A 26461-nucleotide genomic window follows, 5' to 3' on the forward strand; every position below is an offset into this window, starting at 1 on the left:
GTGGCAGGGCCAGGGGGAGAAGCTGGGGGGTGACAGGTCAAGGGGGAGAAGCTGGGGGGTGGCAGGGCCAGGAGGGATAAGCTGGGGGGTGGCAGGGCCAGGGGGGAGAAGCTGGGGGGTGGCAGGGCCAGGGGGGTGAAACTGGGGGGTGGCAGGGTCAGGGGGGGTGAAACGCAAGGGGGGAGAAGCTGGGGGGTGGCAGGGCCAGAAGGGAGAAGCTGGGGGTGGAAGGCCAGAGGGGAAAAGCTGGGGGTGAAAGGCCAGGGGGGAGAAGCTGGGTGGTGGAAGGGCCAGGAGGGAGAAGCTGGGGGTGGAAGGCCAGGGGGATGAAACTAAGGGTGGAAGGCTGGTGGCCTGCGCCGGCCGGTCCCATCCCCCCAGTGCTGTTATTATTAAGGGGCCTAGGGCGAGCTTCCGGCACAAACAAACAGTTACACACCGTGGCGGAAGCTCACTGATGCAGTCCTGGTGCCCGCACTTCTCTTCTGCTCGGCAGCGCAAAGTGCTGCAAGGCAGCACGATGACGTCATCGCGCTGCCGAGCAGGAGAGAAGTGCGGGCACCAGGACTGCATCAGTGAGCTTCCAGCACGGTGTGTAACTGTCTGTGCTCGCCCCAGGGCCCCTTAACAGCACTGGGGGGGGGGGGGGGGGACAGCTGGCGCAGGCCACCAGTCACAGCGATGCTGGTGGCCTGTGCGGATTATAATGGGGCCAATCTCCCTCGGCCCCCCTGGAGCTCTGGCCCCAGGCAGTTGCCCAGATTGCCCTCATTATAATCCGCCTCTGCATGTAACCCATGTAATAGGACCGCCACTGACTTTATTAGGCCCCCTGGACAATCTAAAGCTCCTATTACACGAGGCAACATTGAGGAGCAAACAAGTCTATCAACGCTTGTGTGCTACTCGTTCCCCGCTCACTGTCGCCGCTATTATACACGTCCGGGCAGCCCATAGCAAATAGCGGCAGTCTGCTGCCGCCGCTCCTATTCCACTGAGCGTCTGAGATGTCTGATGAGCAGCTTATTGCTGCGGGTCCAGCTTCACAAAGTCATCACCTGAGGGGATCAGCAGCTAACCATAGAGAAAGGTAAGCATACATTCCCCGCCTCCCAGGTATATGGAGTAAACATCTCATTTTAAGAGGCTGTATAATTATCTGGACAATTATTATGGGGAAGGAATGCTTTAGTGTTTTATTGCTGTTGCCTTGTATATGCAATATAGAGACTGTGTATTGGCATGTTATACTGTGTGCATGTTGTTTATGCACCTTGTAGGCCACGAGTTGCTGGATATGTGGACTAAGCTACTTGGCAATGTCACCACGCCTTGTCACATAGCCACAATTCTAATCCTGCAGAGGGCACACGGAATTGTGAAATCATTATTCGACTTAAAGGAGTTGTCCAACGAAAAAAAATTTCTTTCAAATCAACTGTGTCAGAAAGTTATATAGATTTGTAATTTACTTCTATTTAAAAATCCCAAGACTTTCCATACTTATCAGCTGCTGTATGTCCTGCTGGAAGTGTTGTTTTATTTACATTCAGAAACAGTGCTCCCTGCTGACACCTCTGTCCAGAGCAGTAGCAAATCCCCATAGAAAACCTCTCCTGCTCAGGACAGTTCCTGTCTCTGTCAGAGATGTCAGCAGAGAGCACTGTGTCTGAATGTAAATAAAACAACACTTCCTGCAGGACATACAGTAGCTTATAAATATAATAAGACTTGAGATGTTTAAATACAAGTAAATTACAAATCTGTATAACTTTCTGACACACGTTGATTTGAAAGAAAAAAAAATTCACTGGAAGAGTCCTTTAATTCAATTTAATCATAGTTTGTCCCTTTCATCCTGCAGAGGGCGGGCAGAATTATACATTTCTCCTTAGATCCTATTCAATTGCAGTTTGCCTTTCCATCCTGCAGGGGGCAGACATATTTGTGAATTCCTTAAAATTTAGTTTAGTTGTAGTTTTCCCGTTTATCCTGTAGATGGCGCGCAGAATTGTGAAATCTTTAGCTCTAATATAACTAAGCTGCAGTTCTCCATCTCATCCTGAAGAGGGCGCACAGAATTGTGTAATCCTCAGTAGATACAATCTAAGTTGCACTTTGCCTTTTCATCCTGTATTCGGCGCGGGTTTGCAATACTTTTATATTGACGCTGAAGTTCCTCCTCTCATCCAGCAGGGGGCGCAGCGAGATGGGAAGTTTGCAATGATCTCATTGCTATTGAACAAGTTTTCATTCAGTGTGTTGTTGGCTACTGGGAGGCGACGTGTGAAGCATGAGGGAGCAGCCTGAGCCCTGCTCTCCAGCCTGTCGTGTGTAGCTCTCTGCCCTCCTGCCAGCATGGATGGGCTCCTCGTTGTCTTCCTCATATCCCTGGGCATGTTCCTGGGCTGCTTCCTCCTGGGGCTGATCCCTTTAGTAGTCAAACTTTCCGAGGTGAGTGAGCTATTTGTGCTGCATAGTTTGTGCTGGGCGCTGGCAGGGAGGGGGTTAATATATAGGACAGGGGTTGTGGAATGTTGTCCTGTAGCTGAGGATACATTGTATCTGTGTATATTGTATATTGTATATATGTGTACATGTATCTGTGTATATATGTATCTGTGTATATTGTATATATGTGTATATGTATCTGTGTATATTGTATATATGTGTATATATGTATCTGTGTATATTGTATATATGTGTCTATGTGTATATTGTATATATGTATCTGTGTATATTGTATATATGTGTCTATGTGTATATTGTATATATGTGTATATGTATCTGTGTATATTGTATATATGTGTCTATGTGTATATTGTATATATGTGTGTATATGTATCTGTGTGTATATTGTATATATGTGTCTATGTGTATATTGTATATATGTGTCTATGTGTATATGTATCTGTGTATATTGTATCTGTGTATATATGTATCTGTGTATATTGTGTATATTGTATATATGTGTCTATGTGTATATTGTATATATGTGTATATGTATCTGTGTATATTGTATATATGTGTATATATGTATCTGTGTATATTGTATATATGTGTCTATGTGTATATTGTATATATGTGTATATGTATCTGTGTATATTGTATATATGTGTCTATGTGTATATTGTATATATGTGTCTATGTGTATATTGTATATATGTGTCTATGTGTATATTGTATATATGTGTCTATGTGTATATATGTATCTGTGTATATTGTATCTGTGTATATATGTATCTGTGTATATTGTATATATGTGTCTATGTGTATATTGTATATATGTGTCTATGTGTATATTGTATATATGTGTATATGTATCTGTGTATATTGTATACATGTGTGTATATGTATCTATGTGTATATTGTATATATGTGTGTGTATGTATGTGTATATTGTATGTGTGTGTATGTATGTATGTGTATATTGTATCTGTGTATATTGTATACATGTGTATATATGTATCTATGTGTATATTGTATATATGTGTGTATATGTATCTATGTGTATATTGTATATATGTGTGTGTGTGTGTGTGTGTGTATGTATGTGTATATTGTATATATGTGTGTATATGTATCTATGTGTATATGTATCTATGTGTATATTGTATATATGCCAGGCAGGTTACAAAGTATTAATATTGGTGTAAATATTTACAATGTGGAGCGTTACTGGTGGTCATGTGACAGAGCGCTGCATCACTACAGCAGGGAGGCTCTTCAGCGGTGCAGAACTACAACTCCCAGCATGCAACAAAGTCACCGATTGGGGAATACAACTTTATAATCTAATGGAAAAAGCATCAGAGATTGTGGCGGCTGCTGCAACTGCTGAAATACTACAACTCCCAGCAGGCAAAGTAACTGATTGGAGAATACAGCAACTACAACTCCCAGCATGGCCAGACAGCCCATGTGCGTGCTCAACTCAGCTGAACGTGTATATGTTTTCAATAGGAAAGAGGAGTGAGGGGCTTCCAGACTCCGCTGGTGACCATTTATCTCCAGGATGTTGAAATTCCAGCTGCTTTATTCTTCTTACCCCTGACATCCTCTATTGTACATAGAAGCTAGATCCAAAACTACAACATCTGGCGGTCAGGGCATGCTGGGGGTTGTAGTTTTACAGGTTTGGGAACATTGCATTATAATCTATAGGAAATAGCTATGGAGATAAATAGTAGATCAATAAGGCACCAAAGCCTCGTTCGTCGTTCGCAAAAAATTCGTTCACCGATTTTACCTATGTGCTAGATAGGCTTAAGCGATCGCAAAGCGATTTTTTCCGTACGATATATCGTTCCATCTAAACACTGATCGTTCTAAAAAACCATTGTTAATCACACGATCGGTCGAATTATCGCCCCGTACAAACGCAGCATTACAGTCTATGATAAACCCCCATACACATTGGAGAAGAGTCAGCCAGTCCTTCCGAATTGGGCCTTAGTGCCCCATTCCACGGGACGATTATTGTGCGAAAAATCGTTATATCGTTCGAGTTTAAACGATAGTCGTTATGTGTAATTGCAGACAACGATTGAAAAATCATTTGTATGTCGTTGATCGTTGATTTAGATCTGACTCTAAAACTATCGTTAATCGTTGTAATTCCACATTCTCCCGCTCAAGTTCCGCATTTTTTCACTAATCGTTCAGTGTAATTGCACATTGTCCATTGTTTTGCTGGGATCAGATGGAGTAAACGATCGTAGTAACGATCATAGTAACGATTGTAACTATGGTGATGTGTAAAATGGTGAACCATTTCAGGGTAACGATAAACGATCTCGTTTGCGATCGTTTATTGCTAGTCGTTACTCGTTAAAAATCGCTCTGTGTAATAGGACCCTAACTGACTCCTATGTGTAACAGATGATGTTGGGGGGTGAGAATAATTGAGCATCTGGAAGTCCCACATCCTGGAGATAACTTGAGGTGTCTGGAGGAGGCCTTCTTCCCTTTTTCCCCATTGAAAAGACATGCACACTCAGTTGAGATAAGCATACGTGCAGGTAACAAGGTAAAGGGGTTTTCCAGGCTTACAAAACATGGCTACTTTTTCTAGAAACAGCGCCACTCTTGTCCTCAGGTTAGTTGTGGGTCTTGCGGCTCAGTTATACTGAAGTGAATGGAGCTGAATTGTAATACCACACACAACCCAGGGACTAGGGTGGCGCTGTCCATAATAGGATTTTTAGGTGTTTGGTTAACAGCTTTTGAAGGTATTGGGCACCTTACAGTCTCAAGCATATAAGCATAATACTGACTCATACTATGACTATCAAAATGTTTGGGGTCGGCAAGATAGGACAAGGGTGGCACTTCTTTTGGAAGAACAAGCCATGCTTTTTTAAAATTGTGGATGACCCCTTTAATTCCCTATTCTTTCCTAGAAGCATTTCTTGCAGGTTCAAATCTAGTGTCATGTGACAAAAAAAGGTATAGGGACTCTCTTAGCCGAGTTGTTGTGACTGTCCGTGATCTAAATGGAGTTTACAGAAATCCGTACTCACTATAAGGTAAAACTGTTCAGACCAATCAGATCAGTGTATGATACCCGTCTCTAGAGCGTCTCTAGACCGTTATCTACCCGGCTGTATCTGTATACCAGGTGATCAGTGAGTCGGTAGCACCTGTATACTGGTAATAAGAAGGAGATTATTAGACATGGTGACAAGCTCTATGAAGGATAATCCAGTAATCCGTATAGATCAGGTGATGTCCGGCCTCCTCGTATACACATCACTTGTTAGCTCGGCTCTCAGGGGAATATCCTGCCTTATGGGAACTAGTGTAAGAACCAGATGGGTTGTTTGTTCCAAGGCTCTGGTCACGTTGACAGAAAGCATCAATACTTCAGTATTAGTATACTATTTATTACTACAGTTACCTAAAATCAACATTGAAGCAACTTTGCTAATAGGAATAATTAAAAATATATATTTTTTTCTGCTAAGGGTTCTATGCAGAGCTACTTGTCTCCATGGTAACAGACTACAAATATGCCCTCTGTAGTCTGATCCTGTAGACACTTCATCTGTCCCCTCTGATGGTGTAGAGCAGGGATGGGTAACCTGCGGCCCTCCAGCTGTTGCAAAACTACAATTCCCATCGTGCTGCGACAGCAAAAGCTTTTCATGATGGGAATTGTAGTTTTGCAACAGCTGGAGGGGCGCAGGTTCCCCGTTCCTGGTGTAGAGATAGTAGAAGACACAGTGCTGTATTACCAGCTGCTGCCGCCCTAGGCGCTAAACCTGAAGACGCCCCATCTTCACTGACCAATTAGCATCATGATTTTCTAGTTTTTGAACATCATATGGATATCTGATCAGTCTTAGGCCGCGTTCCCACATTTACTGTATGTCAACAGATGTAGCCGGAACCAGACCCTCATGCGGTAACCAATAGGCGTTTGGCCACTAATCCTGGTAACATCTGGATTAACATCCCCACACCAGACCTGTCCAATACCAACCTACCCCCCTCCCTCGAAAAGACACCAGATTTACTGACAAGTCTGAATGGGAGGTGGGAGGCTAAAAAAATTAAAACAAAAAAAATGTTGTTTCCTTCCCCCTGCTCCCTGGTGCTGCCCCCCTGAAAGGTGCTGCCGTAGGTACCAAACCACGGGTGCCTAGTGGTAAATATGGCCCTGAGAAGACAGGAGAATTGGAAGCCGGTCATGCATGTTAGATATGGGTTGACCAAGCTTACCAGTTTCAGCAGATTCGGCCAACCATCTAATGTGTATGGGCGCCTCTTGTGACTACATGTTATGGGGGAGAGAGGAATCAGTATGGTGGAATTCAGCTGCCTGATCTTTTTGTTCTTAAGCCACTGTAGGATGAGTCTGGCTGCAGTTTTCTTCCCTCTTTTTATTGAGAGCACATGCACACATAGCCAAACCAAGCATGCAAATGTATGTGAGATATCAGGAGAAGTGCAAAGCGAAATTGCTGAATTACCTAGGGCGGCATCCAACTTCTCCAGAAGGTCGCAGAAGGTCAAATGCCGAGCGTTAAGGTTCGGATAACGTTGCTGAACCCGAACAGTATCTGTCAGCTTAGAACCCATGTGGTTAACAGCTATCTTGTGTGTGACGCAAGCTTAGTATATTAACGCAGGATCTGACTACACAGGGTTTGTTTGTTGTCTGTTACCACGGAGATGCAAGAAAGCTGTAGACACAAAACAGCAGTACATTTTTAAAGTGTCACTGTCATTTCATAAACCTTTTCACGTGTCACAAAGACATGTCAAAAGTTTTGATCGATCCGGGTCTGAGTGCTCAGACCTGTACCGATCGGGAGATAAAGCATGTGATCAGTCTGACTTATAACAGAGCTCTATGGAGTCCAACTGATCATGTGACACAGAGACTGGAGACATGTCTCAATGACATGTCAAAGGTTTTGTGAAATGACAGTGACACTTTAAGTAAGACTATTTCCTAAGTTGCTTCATTTATTAGCGGGGTGTTAAGTGGATACATCCACTGTGAGGGACCCATAACATTCTTCATTCTGAGCCTAAGGTGTATTTCCATCAGGTATTTAAGGGGTTTTCCACAATCCCTACTTGTTATGAGAGTTCCCTGACAATAAGCTGATCACATGGTATGTCACTGGCGGGACCTTTCACAATCAGCTGTGATCTGCAGGGGAGGCTTCCCTACAGTGCCTCCACAGGGGAAATATGGTATTACACTGTCTTAATGCATAGATGTGCTGGGGTTATGAGAACGTCTGTAACCCTAGTGTGATAAAATACTACTTATTCTGGGAAAGACAATGGTATCTGTAACCTCACTATAAGGAAGGTCACGGAGGAGCAGTGACAACCGGGTGATATTTGCTTGTGTATTATTAGAGTCTGTTGGTCTGTGTACAGTAATCAGTGGAGCCTAGATGCCAGACTGGGCAGCGACCAATGTACACACACCCTGGGTGTATGCCAGGCCATGACACGTTGCCAGATGGTAACTGACACGTGGATACTGGATCAAACTACGAGGAATGTTGCAGTCTGTAACCATGTGGACACATAGCTCTGTGTAGGAGCTGTATACACAACATTAGGTAACTTTTCATAAAAACTATTTAGAAAGTTGCTTAGTTTTTTTTTAAATTTTAGATACCAAAAAAGTTGCAGAGTTGCAATACATACATACTGTTACTAAGAAGAAAATAAGATAGTCCAGGTAATGTGTGGGTGACCTAGTGTCTAGTGAATGGCCCCCACCTGAGTAGTTTGCAGTTTCCTCCACTCCCTTATTTACATCCTAGAGACTGATAATTGCATTGTCTTCTGTGTACAATAATTATAATAAACTGGTCTAACCGCAGCGCCCGGCTGATATACAGGATAGTCTGTGTGTAAGTGTCATTTACTGCATAGCCATTACCTGCAGTCATGTCCCCACAGATCTCCTGACATTATCCCTGGACCTAGGAAATCCTGCTTTTTGCTGAAGAATGTCTAGTCCCTAATTATAGGAACTGTAACCAAAGAAATCCTCCCCTTAGGGTGTGTTCACACGCAGCAGAAATGTCTGCAATGGTCCCACTCATGAGAATGGAATTTGCAGGAATCCTCGGAGGAGAGACGACCCAGTCTAGAGGAAGGGAACTGACATTTCTGTACCAGCTCTGCTTTATGTGAATGGAACTTTATGTGTATGACTTAAAGGGTTATTCCGCCACTACTGTAAAAGTTAATATGCTGCTGGGGTGGAGGGAGATGGAGAGGAAAAAACATACTTACCTAGCCCCGGTCCTTTGTAGCCCCCGTTCTTATTTATCTGGTCCCCCGATCTTCTTCTCCAGGACCAGCCAGCTCAGCCGATCACTGGACACATAATAGTGTGTCAGAAGTGACTTAAAAGTCCCTGGCAGATGTGCAGCATATATAACCTGTATACCAGGGGTACTCAACAACTTTTAGTGAAGGTCCACTTACTGGGGTCTATTGTCAGGTGAAGGACCGAGCTGAACATCAGTAGGAAACGTGTTTTGTTACTTTTTACAAACGTTGTTGAACTATTTACATACAGAATTGCTGCTTATTAGTGGGAAAACTGGCATTTTTTTCTCTCCCGCCAGCCCTTCGAAATTAGATACAAAGGGGGTGACTGCCCCCAGTAGTATATAGCCCCTGTGCGCTACCCCAGTAGTATATAGCCCCCCTGTGTGCTCCCCCAGTAGTATATAGCCCCCCTGTTGCTCCCCCAGTAGTATATAGACCCCCTGTGAGCTCCCCCAGTAGTATATAGGCCCTGTGCGCTCCCCCAGTAGTATATAGGCCCTGTGCGCTCCCCCAGTAGTATATAGGCCCTGTGCGCTCCCCCAGTAGTATATAGCCCCCCCCCCCGTGTGCTCCCCCAGTAGTATATAGCCCCCCTGTTGCTCCCCAGTAGTATATAGACCCCTGTGCACTGCCCCAGTAGTATATAGCGTCTCCTCTCCTCTTCGCTCTTGTGGCCGCACTGCAGTGGTCACAAGAGGCCGCTCTCCCCTTGTCCTGGCCTCTGAGCTCCAGTGACATCACTCGAGCGCCGAAACCAGAGTGCGGACTCTTGTGACCGCTGCGGCCAGTGAGGGGTGACTGACAGGGAGGGAGCCAATGGCTCCTTCTCTGTCAGTGCTGCTGGACGGTAACTATGAGCACGAGCGCTCATAGTTGCTGTGCAGAGCGCAGCTCAGTATACAGGAATACTGCTGTATACTATTGTATACCTGCCTTCTAAATCCCAGCTCAGTGATGTGTGATGTAAAGTTTAGGTCAGTAATTGTACCTCACCTTATACGTAGTCATAAATGTAGATTGTGTGATATTTGTGCCAGTGTTACAAGAAGTCAAGACTGGAACCTATATACTGTATGTAGTGATCTATATCCTGTCACATGTATAGCACCAATGTATTTTGTACTGCTGTATAATTATCAGACGAGCCGCATCGTATACCAGATCAGGTGCCGTCCAGTCTAACCTGCTTGCATTCTCATCCCGACATGATGTCATACTCTCTTGCACTTTCGCCCTTGTGCACTTTCACCTGTGAGCTCACACATTGATATCCACATATATGCTAACTCATGCACAGTCATCCATCTGCACACTCTCCTCTATGCTGTTATGCACACGTGTGCCGGAGGCGGCCATATGCCTTGGATGAATGTTAGATAGGCAGGACTGGCCAACCATCAGATGTGTGCGGGGCTGTCCTGTCTCTCCATGTTGAGGCAGAGGAGGATTGAAGACGGTGGGTTTCAGTCTGGTCGATCCTTTTTTTTATCATTGGAGATAACACACGGTCGGAGGTATCAGGCAGCAACTTAAAGGGAATGTCTGATCAGAAAATGACCTATTTGTTAAATCAAGGTTGTAATCTTTAAGAATTTCTGATTTCTTTTTTTTTTAACCATTTTACTAACTTTATTATAAAAGAATACTGGAATCTTTCAGTTTACATTCTGACCACTAGGCCCAAATCTAAGCAGAAACATCCTGCTCTGTACAGGTCATTTCCCAGCAGTTTCCTCTTTCTCATCACAATCAGGAGCACAGTCACAGGTGACACCAGTATATAGATAACAGACAAAAGTAAAGTGAGAGATGACACCAGTATATAGATAACACAGACAGGAGTACGGTGACAGGTGACACCAGTATATAGATAACACACAGGAGTACAGTGACAGGTGATACCAGTGTATAGATAAGTTACATACAATTAATGCTGTTCACAACTCCTCCCTGTAGAATGACCGCTGTAAAGGTCACTGAGCATGCCCACAAGCATTTCTCATTCACTTAAATAAGACAGGTCCGAATCCTGTCTATTGTCAATTGGTGTAAATATCTCTCGCTCAGGCAAGATGACAATGTCCATAAGGCTGGGTTCACACTACGTATATTTCAGTCAGTATTGTGGTCCTCATATTGCAACCAAAACCAGGAGTGGATTAAAAACACAGAAAGGATCTGTTCACACAATATTGAAATTGAGTGGATGACCGCCATATAACAGTAAATAACGGCAATTATTTCAATATAACAGCCGTTGTTTTAAAATAACAGCAAATATTTGACATTAAATGGAGGCCATCCACTCAATTTCAAAATTGTGTGAACAGAGCCTTTCTGTGTTTTTAATCCACTCCTGGTTTTGGTTGCAATATGAGGACCACAATACTGACTGAAATATACGTAGTGTGAACCCAGCCTATTAATGTAAAAATAAATTCAATAAAGAAATTACAATCAGAAAATAGAAACAGATTAGGAAAAAAGGAAGTTTCCGTATCTGGCTCTTATCAGTAGGAAAAACAATTGGGTAATACAGTGCCTTTAAGTCCTCTGTACACATTAGATATGTCCACATCTACAGCAGTAATAATCCTATTATTCTAACGGGCGCCATGGGTCGGGCGCTTTTTATCTGTAATTTTAATTTGCAACATTGAGGAGCCTGATCTCTCTGAAGAGCGTTAAGGCTTCAATGTAACATCCACTTTGAAGGGTCGGATCGTGAAAGCGACAACTAAAGAAATCATCTGGTAATTATAATATAAAAGCGACTTCTGTAGAACAAAGATGAAACCCTGCTCTTTTGTTCTATGCAAAAATATTCACCGCATCATATTGATGTATGAGATCTGTCACTTGTGTCTCCTGAATGGGATTGTGGAAGCTTTGTGACCTCTGTGACTTTAATTTATCCCCCCCCCTCTACTGAATAGCATTATTACTCTGTTGCATTTAAAGGGGTTGTCCAGCCACTACAAAAAGTTTTCAAGAAAATGTGTCATCTGAAAATGATCTACTGTTCCATACGACTGTCTATATTATAAAATATCTCTATAATCTTTTCATTCTCACCACTAGGCATAAAACTAAGCTGAGACTTCCAGTTCTGTGATGATAAGGAGGAGACTGCTGTAAAGTGACCTGTACAGCATTACAGCAACAGGTGACACAAGTAAATAGAATATGCAAAAAAGCCAAGGGGTGGCTCCTGTAGGGAAACTACCAAAACCACCATATTAAGTGGCCCTATAAGTCAATGTAATGACAAGAGAAAAACCAAGGCCAGGTTTTCATCCACATACAGCTGTTTTGGGCTGTTGCCCCTCATCAGTGTGGAGCAGGATTCTGGCTAGGTGGGTCCTTGGAGGAAACCTTCCCGTAGGGATATCTGGATAGTCCTGTGTTTTGAGACTCTTGGATGAGGCTCCACTTGCTTTTTTTTTTTTTTTTGCATATTTATGTTTCTCAGTGAGCAATGCACCTAGGATTTCACTGCACTGAGCGCTTTAATCAACAGCCGAAAGTGTTATCTTTGGCTGGTCTCACTGAGATGAGCGATCTGTTTCTCTTATCTACTAGGCATTGCTCCCACCTAGCCAGGATCCTGCTCCACACTGATAAGGGGCAACACCCTGAAACAGCTGTCTGTGGATGGATACCTGGCCTTGGTTTTTCCTTTGTCATTGACTACATTGACTTATAGTACTATTAATATGGTGGTATTGGTGTTTTCCCTGCAGGAGCCACCCCTAGGCTAGGTCCTGTGTTTCAAGACTCTTGGATGAGGCTCCACAGGTTTTTTTTTAGCATATTCATGTTTCCCAGGAAGCAATGCACCTAGGATTTCACTGCATTGAGCACTTTAATAGGCAGCTGTTATCTTTGGTTGGTCTCCCTGAGATCAGTAGATAGAGGAGACAGTAGATGAAGCTCACAGCTCAGCCTCCCCTTGCACAGGCCACAGAGCACGCCAACTTGAATCAATGGAACACCTCTTGTCTCTTGTTGCTTATGTCTATGTGGCTTGCTGTAAAACATATTACTACAGAAGGCAGCCTCTATAATAATGTAACAAAACTGAAATAAAAGGTTACAATCAAAAGATAGAAACATATAGGAAAAAATAACAAGTTTCAGTATCTGGATCTCATCGGTAAAAAAGAAAAATGGAAAATGGAGATACATTCCCTTTAACACATTCTTTTGAGCCACTTGAAAACTTTTTATTGGCTGGACAATCCCTTTAAAATAAATAATATGAAGCATGTGACCAGACCACTAGGTGCCGCTTATCCCCAGCAGGTAAAGTGTCCCCCCCCCCCCCCCCCCAGATGTTCTATCTTGTAGGTCGCGGATGTTCCTGTATCTGTGAGAAGCCATTGCTGACATCTCTCTGTCTTTTCTTACAGCAAAAGCTGCAGTTTGTGAGCGTCCTGGGTGCGGGATTACTCTGCGGGACGGCGCTGGCCATCATCATACCAGAGGGGATTGAACTGCTTGACGGCTCCTCCAAAGGTTAGAAAAATGAATGCTCTGGACTCCTTTGTTGGATCTGGACAGGACGTTTCAGCCTCCACTTGGCTGGATGCAGCTACTAATCTTAGGGGATGACGGAGCCAACACAAACAGCGCTCCGCCAGCAGTCAGACCGGGAATCTGTAGCAGGGAACAATGGCAATATAGAGCATAAAAGCAATGGTCTGTGATCCAGGGCAAAGCTACAGTTCTCAGTATGCCCTGACAACCTTTTTCCTAACCTGTGGCCTGTCACCTGGTACAGAACTACAACTCCTAGCATGCTCTAACACCCTGTTCTTCTACCTATAATTTTGGGACTGTTGCAAAACTACAACTCCCAGTATGCCCTGACAATCTTTTCCCTAACCTGTGGCCTGTCACCTGGTACAAAACTACAACTCCCAGCATGCTCTAACACCTTGTTCTTCTGCCTATAGCTCTGAGCCTGTTGCAAAACTACAACTCCAAGTATGCCCTGACAACCTGTTCCCAAACTTGTAGCCCCTTACCTGTTACAGCACTACAACTCCCAGCATGCTCTAATAACCGTTTCTCCTACCTAACTCTGTGACTTTCCCAAAACAACAACTCCCAGTATGCCCTAACAACCTGTTCCCAAACCTGTAGCCAGTTACATGTTACAGTACTACAACTCCCAGCATGCTCTAACCCCTTGTTCTTCTACCTATAGCTCTGGGACTGTTGCAAAACTACAACTCCCAGTATGCCCTGACAACTTGTTTGCAAACCTGTAGCCCCTTACCTGTTACAGAACTACTATTCCCAGCATGCTCTAATAACCTGTTCTTCTACCTAGCTCTGTGACTGATCCAAAACAACAACTCCCAGCATGCTCTAACACCCTGTTCTTTTACATATGGCTCTGAAACTGTTGCAAAACTACAATTTCCAGTATGCCCTGACAATCTGTTCCCCAAGCTGTGGCCTGTCACACGTTACAGAACTACAACTCCCAGTATTCCCTGACAACCTGTTCCCTGACCAGTTGCTTTGCAGCTGTTACAAATCCTCAGCTGGTGAGCTACGGGTTGGAGACCTCTGGCTTAGAAACTAAACCTGTATATAAATGATAACATAGAAGAAAGTGAGAAACGTGTTATGGTGATATTGGTCAGGTCTGGTATGGCGGTGTTAAAGAGGACCTGTCACCCCCCGTGCCGGGGTGACAGGCTCCCGACCCCCGTTACAGCCCCCTATACTCACCTGATCCCACCGGGTCCCGCTTCCTAATCCAGTCGGGTCACGGAGATGTCAGCGCCCGCGCTGACAGGAGAGTCCGATGCCCATAGAGAATGACAGAGCATCGGACTCCCCATTCATTCTCTATGAGCGTCGAACTCTCCTGTGAGCGCGTGCGCCGGGCTTCGGGCGCTGACATCTCCGTGACCCGACCGGATCAGGAAGCGGGACCCGGCAGGATCAGGTGAGTATAGGGGGCTGTAACGGGGGGTCCTTTAAAGAGCGCGGGATCACTGTGTATTTACAGAGCGCCGGCAAAGGCTCATGGGAGCCCTTCCCGCCGCTCGGCATGCCGGGAGCTTCCTGTCTCGCGCCGGCTCGTTTAAAAAGAGCCGGCGCGAGACAGGAAAAGAGAATGTGTATATTGTAAAATCACGGGAGTAAAATAAAATAATTCCAATTACAAATATTAATAAAATATTAATTTACAGCTTATTAGCAAAAAAAAAAATTTTTACATTTCGGCCATGATTGGTTCTCTTTAAATGTGACATCTGGAGCTATTACCAATCTACCAATCCAGTGATGAGAATTCCCTCAGACAGTATGCAGACTGATCTAATCAATGTGGAAATTTGTTTATGTTTTAAGCAGTTAAAAACCATGACTAAGACGATTCCAAACCTCTCTCCCCCATGCCCCCCAAGATGGGACGTATTCAGGTTTAGTGCCTAGGACAGCAGCAGCTGTTAATACGGCCCTGAGCTCAGCAGTTTGCTTCTCTCCCCACTCCTTTTAGTGATTGGTAGGGTATGATCCCTTTGACCCTGACCAATTCTTATGTATCTGTACACTTTAAGCCAATTGTTTGTTTGTTTTTTTATTTTCTTACCTTTTATAGTAGTTTTGAATAAAGTTTCTTTATAAACTGTATTCTTTCCAGTGCTCTCTGCTGCCACCTCTGTCCATGTCAGGAACTGTCCAGAGCAGTAACAAATCCCCATAGAAAACCTTCACTGCTTTCTGACACCAATTTATAAAATTTTTTGTTCTCCCTTTAAACAGTCTTATGAAACCCACATTTCAATTCTCCCTTTTAAAGAAGAAGCCAGGTGAAAATTTTTATTAAAGTATTGTATTGCCGCCCCCCCCCCCCCCCCCCCCCAAAGTACAAATACAATACATATCACCAATATACTTTTATTACGGGAAATACTTCCTGTCACTTCCTGGATAACATGGTGATGTCACGACCCGACTCCCAGAGCTGTGCGGGCTGTGGCTGCTGGAGAGGATGATGGCAGGGGGATGCTCAGTGTCCCTCCAGTGCCCTGTGTCCCTCTGCCATCATCCTCTACAGTAGGCACAGCCACAGCTCTGGGAGTCAGGTTGTGACATCACCACGTTATCCAGGAAGTGAAATTACCATGTCATCCAGGAAGTGACATCACAATGTTATCCAGGAAGTGAAGCCTTGATGCAGTAGTTAGTGCAGGGAAAAAAGCACTATTTCCCAATAAGTGTATATTGGTGATTTGTATAACTTTTGGGGGGGCAATACAATACTTTAATAAAAATTTTCGCTGGACTTTAATTGACTCTTTGGGGCATATTGCCAACATAGGATGTTATCAGGGGAATTTAAAACCTATTTGTTTCTCTAATTTTTAACTTTCGAACAGGATAAGCAGACATATTAGATAACTCCTATGAAGAGGATAAAGCCAGGTTGTAATTCCCAGCAGTTATCTGTGTGTAGCTTCCTCCGGCTGATTTTGCTGCATTTTGTGTATTCTGCAGGTCCTCCGGTGAAGTGCCTGAATGTGGTGCAGAATGCGAACCTGACTGAGGCGGCTGTAGAGGAGGAAGTGACCGAGATCAGTTCTGTCCCCCCGCACTTCTTCATTGGGGTCTTCCTGGTCACAGGATTCATCCTCATGTTCATTGTAGATCAGATCGGCAGCTACTGCTCTTATCATGGTAAGATTATTAAGGAGGATTTTCTGACCCAACAGTGACCCTTGAGGACAAGGAGTCCCCTCCAATAATCCTCAGAGGAGGGGGTCTCTTAACTTTAAGCAGGGGTAGGGAACCTTGGCTCCAGCTGTGGCAAAACTACAACTCCTATCATGCCTGGACAGTCAAAGCTAAAGCTTTGGTTGTCCAGGCATGATGGGAGTTGTAGTTTTGCCACAGCTGGAGCCAAGGTTCCCTACCCCTGACTTAGAGCAATGAGAGATAAGGAAAACAATGTAAATCCTACATCAGCACTGAAAATCTATTTTACTTTTGCAGATCCCCGGACAGGAATGTCGGCCGGCACCAGTATAACAGCCACACTGGGCCTAGTGATCCACGCTGCAGGTGATATATGGCTATGACACACTTGACATATGATATTAACATAGCACTAGCTGATTAATAGATTTTAGGGATGGTCCGAACCCGCCGAGGTTCGGGTTCGGCTGAACCCGAACGCTCGGCATCGGATTCCCGCTATCTGCCCGCTCCGTGCAGCGGGCGGATACAGCGGGAGGATCGCCTGGAAAACTGGGATACAGCCTATGGCTATGGCTGTATCCCAGTTTCCAGGCGTTCCTCCCGCTGGATCCGCCCGCTGCACGGAGCGGGCAGACAGCGGGAATCATTGTGGATGGTTCGGGTTCGTACGAACCCCGTCCGAACTCGATTCGGACCATCCTTAATAGATTTATTTGTATATCCTGTTTTGGGCTTTTTTTTTTTTTTATAAATATTGCTCCCGGGGCAGCCATATTGAAGACACACACCTCCTTTCAGCACAGCAGAGTGTGTGCACTTTATGGCAAATGACAGAAAAATATTCTACACAGTCTCCAGATGGAGTAGAGGTTCTCTTCCAGAGATCAGGGGGTGACAGGGGAGATGTATAGAGAGGATTATCTGTGTACAGTGTGTTACAATCCTGCCTCATCTAGGCCTCCAGTGATATTGAGATGACTCTGCTGGCTCTGGCCCAATCTGTACAGCAAAGCTGACAAGAAACAGATAACTAGAAATGTAAGCCTATGAAGTGTTCTCTAGTTTCCAATGTGGGAACTGCAATATGTAAAGATTTTTTTATGTTGATATAGTCACTAAAATATGTATGATCTATTTAAACCCAGATTTAAATTCCCAAATGATACGTTTCCTTTGAGGCACATTGACAATTCATAGATCTACCTATCCATCCATCTCCTATTTTTCTCATATCTAAACTCTCCAAGCCCTAAAAACGTGCACATTATCCTATAAACCAAGACGTCCTATGACTGAGGAGATGATTTTCCTCTTTCTACAGTCTTGTTGTATTGTGTAAACAGAGGTGGTGTCGTCTTTCGTCGGAAAACTTGTGACAACTTTCTTGCTTAACAGAAGTGAACTTTCTACTTCTCTGTTCCTGCAGTGCCCTTGTGTGGCTTACAGAGAACTCCTCAGTGACAGGACGGCCTTTATTTTATGGCCCGTAAACTGGACAATCATCTCCCATTCATCCTGTTTACTCCCTGGAGGGTTTACCAGGGAATTTTTTCCCATGAACATGTCCAACAAATAGGTTATGTGAGAGCATCCATTCAGGAGCTCCGTCAATGAGCCGAAGAAGAAAACTTCTACAAAGAGTCTCAGTCACTCTGGAGAACCCATCACGTTACCAAGTTTCCCCCCAGATCACAACAGTTCCCGAAGGGAACCCTTGTAACGGACTACAATTGTGTAAAGGAGGAAACTCCTTTAAGATAGATAGGTACGGTGTAATTCATATGACTGGACCTTTGTGTTCTTGAACAGAAGCCTCTAAGTAACTAGGGATCCAAAACACATGTATATAGGCCATATTATAAACAGTCTAGGACCACCACCAATGACAAAAATGGAGGTCCCATTAGAGCAGGGGTCCTCAACTGGCGGACCGCAGTCCGAAAGCCAGCTGTCCGGACCCCTGCTGCAGCTCAGTTTACCTGTATACTGAGCTGCGCTGCTCCCCTCTGCACAGTAACTATGAGTACTTGAAACGAGCGCTCATAGTTACCGTGCAGCAGCACTAACAGAGAGGGACCCATCGGCTCCCTCCCTGTCAGTCACCCCTCACTGGCCCCAGCGGTCACAAGAGGCCGCTCTGCCCTGTCTCTGGTTTCGGCACTTGAGTGACGCCACTGGAGCGCCGGTGCCAGGACAAGGGGAGAGCGGCCTCTTGTGACCACTGCAGTGCGGCCACAAGAGGGGAAGAGAAGAGGAGGAGACACCCGGACCCAGGTAAGTATGTTTTTTTTTGTTTTTTTTAATGTTATATATGCTATATAAGAGGGGCAGCACAGGGGGGCTATATAACTGGGGGAGCACACAGCAGGGGTGCTATATACTACTGGGGGAGCACAGGGAGACTATATACTACTAGGGGAGCGTGCAGGGGGGCTATATACTACTGGGGAGCACAAAGCGGGGGTCTGTATACTACTGAGGGAGCACACGGGGCTATATACTACAGGGAGCACAGAGTGGGGGTCTATATACTACTGGGGGAGCACAAAGCGGGGGGCTATATACTACTGGGATGCACAAAGCGAGGGTCTATATACTACTGTTGGTGCCCACAGGGTGGCTATATCCTACTGTGGGGGAGCGCATGGGGGGGCATATACTACTGGGGGAGTGCACAGGCTGCTATATACGTGTGGGGGAGCGCACGGGGGATCATATACTACTGGGGGAGTGGACAAGCATCCATCTACTACTGGGGGAGCGCACAGGAATCTATATACTACTGGGGGAGCAAGAGGGGGGCTATATACTACTGGGGGAGCGCAACACATTTACTAATGATGTTCAGCTCGGACCTTCATCTGACAATAGACCCCGGTAAGTGGACCTTTACTAAAAGATGTTGAGTACCCCTGCCTTACAGAAACAACAATGTACAACCTCGACTTCCACCCTGTTCATTCTTTATAGGATGGCTGAACATTCAGTGCTGAACTCGTCTAAGCTCAGAAGTCCCATACACAGTGAATAAAGAAGTTACCCAGAATATGTGCTGCTTCTCCATTCTCTCTATCCATGGTTGTCCTAGTGGTTGGACTAGCATCTGGGCAGGCGATAGTATAACCTCTGGGTGTCAGGCTTTTTCACTTTAGAGGAGGTGACCCTTAATACTGATGGCTGTCCTGGCACAAGTGAAGAAGCTTAGCAAGAGGCTTCTTAGGTGGCTACAAACTGGAGATAGAAGGCTGCTAAAGGAGAGGACATGACAGGAAAGTTATGTTTAAGGTGACCTCTACAGCTGTGAGTCCTGGAACCAGTAGAACCCAAACAGCCAAACCAGACCCCCCCCCCCCCCCTAACATTAATAGGAATGGCCTGTTCTTTGTATATTAAGGACAATTACACAACTTCTCTCCCTTATCGGGGTGGGATCCAAATAAATAGGATTATGAGAGTAGATAATTTCAGTAATGACTGTACTTGCTGTTCTCCCGGGACCAGATCTCCTAACTTATTACAGCTGCCTGGCTTCTCCACCATGAATACATACTATTTATCTCTATCACACCTGGTGCTTACACCGCTCTCATGTTTTGTAGGCTCTTTATATACTAAAAATAAGCAGCTTGTGCGTCGCCTGTGAAATATAATTACTAAGTAATACGTTCACATAAAGCACATTATTGTTCCTGTTATCTATCTCTTTATGTGCCTGACTGCTATCTGAAGGAAAGTAAGAACATATAATCATAAGATTAAAATGTGTAGATATTGAATGCCGCCATTGTGTGTGCATAGACTGAAATTATACTGTAGATCAGGAACTTGACTAAACTAGAGTTACAATAATATATATGTACCTGGGGGCAGCATTATAGTCGTTCTATTTTTGTATATAGTAGCAGTATTATAGTAATTCTATTCTTGTATATAGGAGCAGTATTATAGTAGTAATCATATTCTTGTATATAGGGGCAGTATTAAAGTAGTTATATTTTTGTATATAGGGGGCAGTATTATAGTAGTTATATTCTTGTACATAGGAGCAGTATTATAGTAGTTATATTCTTGTACATAGGAGCAGTATTATAGTAGTTATATTCTTGTATATAGGAGCAGTATTATAGTAGTTATATTCTTGTATATAGGGGGCAGTATTATAGTAGTTATATTCTTGTATATAGGAGCAGTATTATAGTAGTTATGCGGTTCAGGGAAGAAACAGAGTGCTGCACCTCACACCTATGGCTGATACTAGTGCCGCTAGGCTAAATAAAAAACACATCAGAATTTTGTGTATGAATTGATCAAGCCATACTGCCCCATGTACCTCGTGCCGGTATCTGATACACATGGGTCCCTACACTAAGTCCACACCGTGCCAGTCAGTGGCCACCAACCCCGCAGGCGTGCACAGCCAGGGAACGGGGGCCATGGGACGGCCCTGCGACCCCCATGCCACAGGACCAGACCCAAAAACACCACACCAGAACCCGGCCAGCACCGCCGGCGGAGAAGGTCGCCCCCAAGCAGCACAAGTCTGGATAAGATATTACACTCACCATAGCTGCAGCAAACAGAATGGGAAAAAACAGGAGGGATTAAAACCATGTGCACTCAGGTGTCTCCTGCTAATTGCGGTCATGTGGGTCTCACCAGGAGGAGTGCAATACACGGAGAAAAGAGAGAAACAAAATGCGGTTCAGGGAAGAAACAGAGTGCTGCACCTCACACCTATGGCTGATACTAGTGCCGCTAGGCTAAATAAAAAACACATCAGAATTTTGTGTATGAATTGATCAAGCCATACTGCCCCATGTACCTCGTGCCGGTATCTGATACACATGGGTCCCTACACTAAGTCCACACCGTGCCAGTCAGTGGCCACCAACCCCTGTAGTAGTTATATTCTTGTACATAGGAGCAGTATTATAGTAGTTATATTCTTGTATATAGGAGCAGTATTATAGTAGTTATATTCTTGTATATGGGAGTAGTATTATAGTAGTTATATTATTGTATATAGGTGCAGTATTATACTTGTTATAATTTTTGTACATAGGGGGGAGTATTATACTTGTTATATTTTTGTTCATAGGGGTGGAATCTATATCCTTTAAATATAAGCATACCCAAAATAAAAATAAGATGTTCTAGAACAGTTCAACTACCATTACAAATTATCACCTTTGACCACTTGGATTCATTAGACACCGGTTCTTTTATCTTTTCTCCACAGCTGATGGAGTTGCTCTCGGAGCCGCAGTTGCATCCTCTCAGGTGTCGGTACAAGTCATTGTCTTCTTTGCAGTAATATTACATAAGGTAAAAACATAAGATTTACAACTATAAAGACCAAGCACCTGTAGGCGGATAGTTAATGGTAACAATCATTCTGTGTCGGTGGCAGGATACTTGTTTAATCCTCCCAGCAACTCCGTGGCCCGCTGCTAAAGCGAGCAGTATATGGCATTGCCAGAAGTCCCATAGACTTTGTACCACTCACTTTAGCAGCGAGCTACAGCGAGTTGTTGGGATGTTTAAACATGTATTATATTGCAACTGAGGAAGAATGATAGTTACCCTTTAAGGATAAGTCTAATTTACTGCCTGCACCAAGATAAACAGCTTTTTAAGTATAGAAAAGAGTATAGAAAAAAGTAACTATAAGGAAAAATAAAGTCATAGTTGTGTTTTTTTTTCACTCCAACCATGCTGATTTCTGGAATTAGAGATTACTGACTCTGTTCTACCCCTCCTTCTCTTTCTGCAGGCTCCGGCAGCTTTCGGCCTGGTCTCTTTTCTCATGCATGCGGGGTTAGAGAAAAAGCAAATTCAGAAGCATCTCTTGGCGTTCTCCATAGCTGCTCCACTCCTTACAATTACAACCTATTTAATCCTTAGTATGGTAAGTGGAACAAAGACAGACAAAGTTGTAGTAGCAGTCTGTTGGGGGGGGGGGGGGGTCACACCACGTTTAGTGCACATGTCACCAACTTACATTGACAACCACGGTATCACTAGGTAGGACTGTAAAGAATTGGACAGCTAGAAGTATCTGGGCACCAGGGACAATAATCTACACATTTATAGAACAGCAGATCAGGGTTTAGGATTGAATACCAAGTTTATTATACATCTTCATTTTTCATTACTGTCTTTTATTTCTTTGTGTCACAGACAGGGGGCTCCCTACAGCACAGACTGAGTGCAACAGGAAACGGGATGTTGTTCTCGGCCGGGACTTTCCTTTACGTGGCGACTGTCCATGTGTTACCAGAGATTAGCGGGAGGGGACACAATCAGCACCATGAAACCAGACCTCAAGGCCTAGGACTGTTGGAGAGCCTGACACTGGTGGTCGGGGCCTTCCTCCCGGTGCTGCTGTCCTTAGGACTTCACGACAGCTGAGAATGTCCGCACCTACGTAGTATCTGTAGTAGATATCGCAGTGCCTGAGAAAACAAGAGTAATGATCCGTGAATGAAGAATGAAGCCCATCGGGATCAGCTTCTTGTACATGAGATCGGGAGTGTTCCTGATTCTGACCATACGGGATATCCTGGACAAGCTTTCCCGTCATTGACCTAGAATGATGGGCTAGGACCAATACTGGTTTTATTACTTTTAGCCATAATTTTTATTGAATGCTTTTAGGCTCAGAGTGGGAGATTATTAAAACTTCATGGTGGAGTTCAAAGTAACCAGTCTGAATCCAGCACTTTAATATTTGGATCACAAAAGCTGCTATTCGATTGGTCGCGACCAACAGCGATCGGTTGGCTCTTGCAGAGGTAGAACTATTTTAACAATTTACATAGGGTGCCCAGTGGTCATCAGCCCCAACCTACATAACAGTACTAGGAATTTTCAAGAGTTACTCATTAAAGAAACTTCCATTTGTTGGTACCATATGTAGTGATGATGTAAAGTACTCGAGACAGAAAAGAACTATGTGACCAAATGTCGCTCTGGACATAAAAATCCATCTTGTATATGGCACTTTTCACTCCATGTACCTCTTTGTAGTAGTAATGGGGTTGTATATGTGGTTGTCCAACATATTAAGAACATGTGAACTAATGGAGGTTATGGGGTGTTGGTGCTCATGGACTCTTCCTAGACCATGTTGCTGCATTATTCTTTCTTGTAATGCTACACAGAGGCATATTACTTTGATTCTGGAGGACCCAACATGGTTGTGTCTATGGCTTGGGCAGCACATACATTAAAGTTTAATGCATTACTTCTCCTGTGGTGGCGCTGTCGGGGAATTCAACACTTGCTGTCGGTTTCCCATGGAGATAATTGCAGATCATTGATGATCGGTTCCACGAACAGGGCCAAAAGTGTTTAAAGCCAAACCCCTTAGCCAATCAGAAGGAATGTTGGGATTCAAGATGGAGGTTTTATTTCTTTCCCTTTAATTATAGAAGTAAGTTTTAGGGGAAATGGACTTTATAATACAGTAGAATTTTTGGCCACATTTTGTGCTGTGCATGGTCTTATATACTATTAGGGACATTTATCAAACATGGTGTAAAGTGAAACTGGCTCAGTTGCCCCTAGCAACCAATCAGATTGGAATCTGATTGGTTGCTAGGGGCAAATGAGCCAGTTTCACTTTATACCATGTTTGATAAATCTCCCCCCTATTTTCATTATAGAATAAGTATACAGCTTATACACTGCCTCTGAACTGACTACATGTAATATATAATGTACATTGAATATAACTTACTATTATTATTACTTATTGCAGCTCCCTTTACAAGTCGTGCTGAGGTCAGATTGCCTAGCGACCGATTACTTCCTGTCTGGGTGACCACTATTGGTGTACATGTAATGAAGAGACTGGGCGTTCCCTATATTGTAAAACACATTCCCTCTTCGTGTCAGGATATTTTAGGCCCCTAAAAAGTGGAAAATATAAAAAAACAGGGTATACTGTATATTACTTTCCATCTGTGTACTGAGGGGGAAGACTTGGGATAGATAGATTTGAAATAACAAATATAGACTGAAAGTAAAGTGTACCTGTCATGAGGGGCCACTGGCAGTGGGGGTCACACAAAATTTGGTCTCATGTGTCTTTGTCCCCCTGGAGACCCAAACTTCCACCGGCAGCATAGAATGTACCGCTGATCTGGCAGCAGCCCCTCGTGATAGATTAACTTTAAAGGATTATCTTTTGGGAAATTCTGTGTTAATAGAGGGGGGTCCTCTGTTTATGACTTTCATCTGTCAGTGAGATCAGAGGCCTTGAGGAGCATTTTTTTTCCCCCACTATGAATGAGCTAACACATCCAAGCATAATATATGTAGTGTGTTGATCTCAGTAAGAACAGTGCAGTACGTGAATTCTCCTGTGGGGGTGCTGTAGAGGAATTGAATACTTATTGTCAGGTTCAAACTGATTGATAAAGGCCCTAGCAGTGGCACACTCTGTGATAAGCTTAAAGGGAATTGGCTGTAATTTACATTCCCAATTGCTGACACTGTTAGATAGCTGTAGGGTGACACATGGTACCTTTCATATATCTGTCTGTGCTTACAGAATGTAGAAAACTTCTTTTACTATCCAGTGCAAAGTGTCAAAGAGGAGCAAGCTTCTAAAGTGCTGAGGGTGGTGATACCTCCTCGCTCCCCCTCCCATCCCTGCTTAATTGACACCGAGTCTTGTTCCCAAATTTTGCACTTGTTGTATGCACAGAGCAGGAATAAGATTTGGGTGCAGGGCTTGGCTTCAAGCAGGGATAGGGATGGGCAAATGTTTAGGCTTCTAGCATACTGCTGTAACATTTCAGTTTTTGTGTTGCCTTCTCATGTAGTCTCACCATTCCCACACTGATTGTAGGCCGCGTGTCAGTCTGTGTCCTTGTATTTTGCATTTTTTTCCTATTCGAGATATTTTTTTAATGTGACATTAAAACTTATCCGATGGGTTTCCAAGCTAAAATGTATTTTTCTAATAAAACTTATGGTAACATCATCTTTGTGTTAGTGGTTTATATAGAAATGAGTCTTTATGTTAGCTGGAGGGTAGCCATAAACCGCTATACTGGAGACCTGGGGATCATTTGCAGCATTTGCCAGTAATTACCCTCCTATCACCTATGGTGGAAAGTTGTTTCAAAATTGTAGCCATAGCACAAACCCACGAAATGGGGGCCTGTGCCGTGAACTGTTCCTTGTGCACTCATGGGTATAGAGGGAACTCGGGGTCCATTTACACAGAAAGATTATCTGCCAAAGCCAGAAACAAACTATAAACAGGGAACAGGTCATAATGGAAAGCCTGAGATTTTTTTCTCTTTTCAAATCCATTCCTGGCTTTGGCTTCAAATCTTTGGCAGATAATCTGTCAGAAATCTTTCTGTGTAAATGGGCCCTTAGAAGTGTTCATGTTAAGGAGGTCTGTACAGTTGTACAGAGGCCATAGAGCCCTGTTGGCACCTCTAGCCTGGATACAAGATGAAATATGGTTGGGCACCGCTACTGTAGCCTGGATCTAAGATGAAATATGGTTGGGCACCTCTAGCCTGGATACAAGATGAAACCTGGTAGGACATGGAGGATACAGATCTTGTATGGCGCCCTGCAGCACATTCAACACAGATGTTACAGCTGTAGATCCTGTACACTAGTAGGCTGTGATGCTGGCTTGCTATAAATGCTGGTGACCCAGCAGGCACAGGCCAGGTTAGATGAAGCGTTCACCGCATGGCTTCATACTCCAATACAACTATCATGAGATCACAAAAAGAACCTGGATTTGTCACAAAAGACAATACTGTTTTAGGTTTCTCGTTCATGACACCATTGTATATGAAGGTGACGGTGGCTGCTGTCAATGGCCGGACATGTAATGGATGCTGTGACACCAAGTTTCTGGCAATGATTCAGGCAGAAATAGGAGGTGTAA

The 26461-nt window shown here is 44.0% G+C and overlaps 1 protein-coding gene across 1 annotated transcript; it reads left to right on the plus strand.

Moving 5' to 3' along the window:
- Window positions 1-2251: 2251 nt before the first annotated feature.
- Window positions 2252-25528, plus strand: LOC138774244 (zinc transporter ZIP9-like). Its single transcript, XM_069954952.1, has 7 exons — window positions 2252-2454; window positions 13227-13332; window positions 16336-16515; window positions 16831-16899; window positions 21776-21861; window positions 22310-22444; window positions 22717-25528. Exons 1-7 carry the CDS (start codon window positions 2359-2361, stop codon window positions 22945-22947), a joined length of 903 nt encoding a protein of 300 aa, XP_069811053.1. The 5' UTR covers window positions 2252-2358; the 3' UTR covers window positions 22948-25528.
- Window positions 25529-26461: the final 933 nt, after the last annotated feature.

The sequence above is a fragment of the Dendropsophus ebraccatus genome, chromosome 15, assembly GCF_027789765.1.
Source record: "Dendropsophus ebraccatus isolate aDenEbr1 chromosome 15, aDenEbr1.pat, whole genome shotgun sequence".
NCBI classification, from domain to species: Eukaryota; Metazoa; Chordata; class Amphibia; order Anura; family Hylidae; genus Dendropsophus; species Dendropsophus ebraccatus.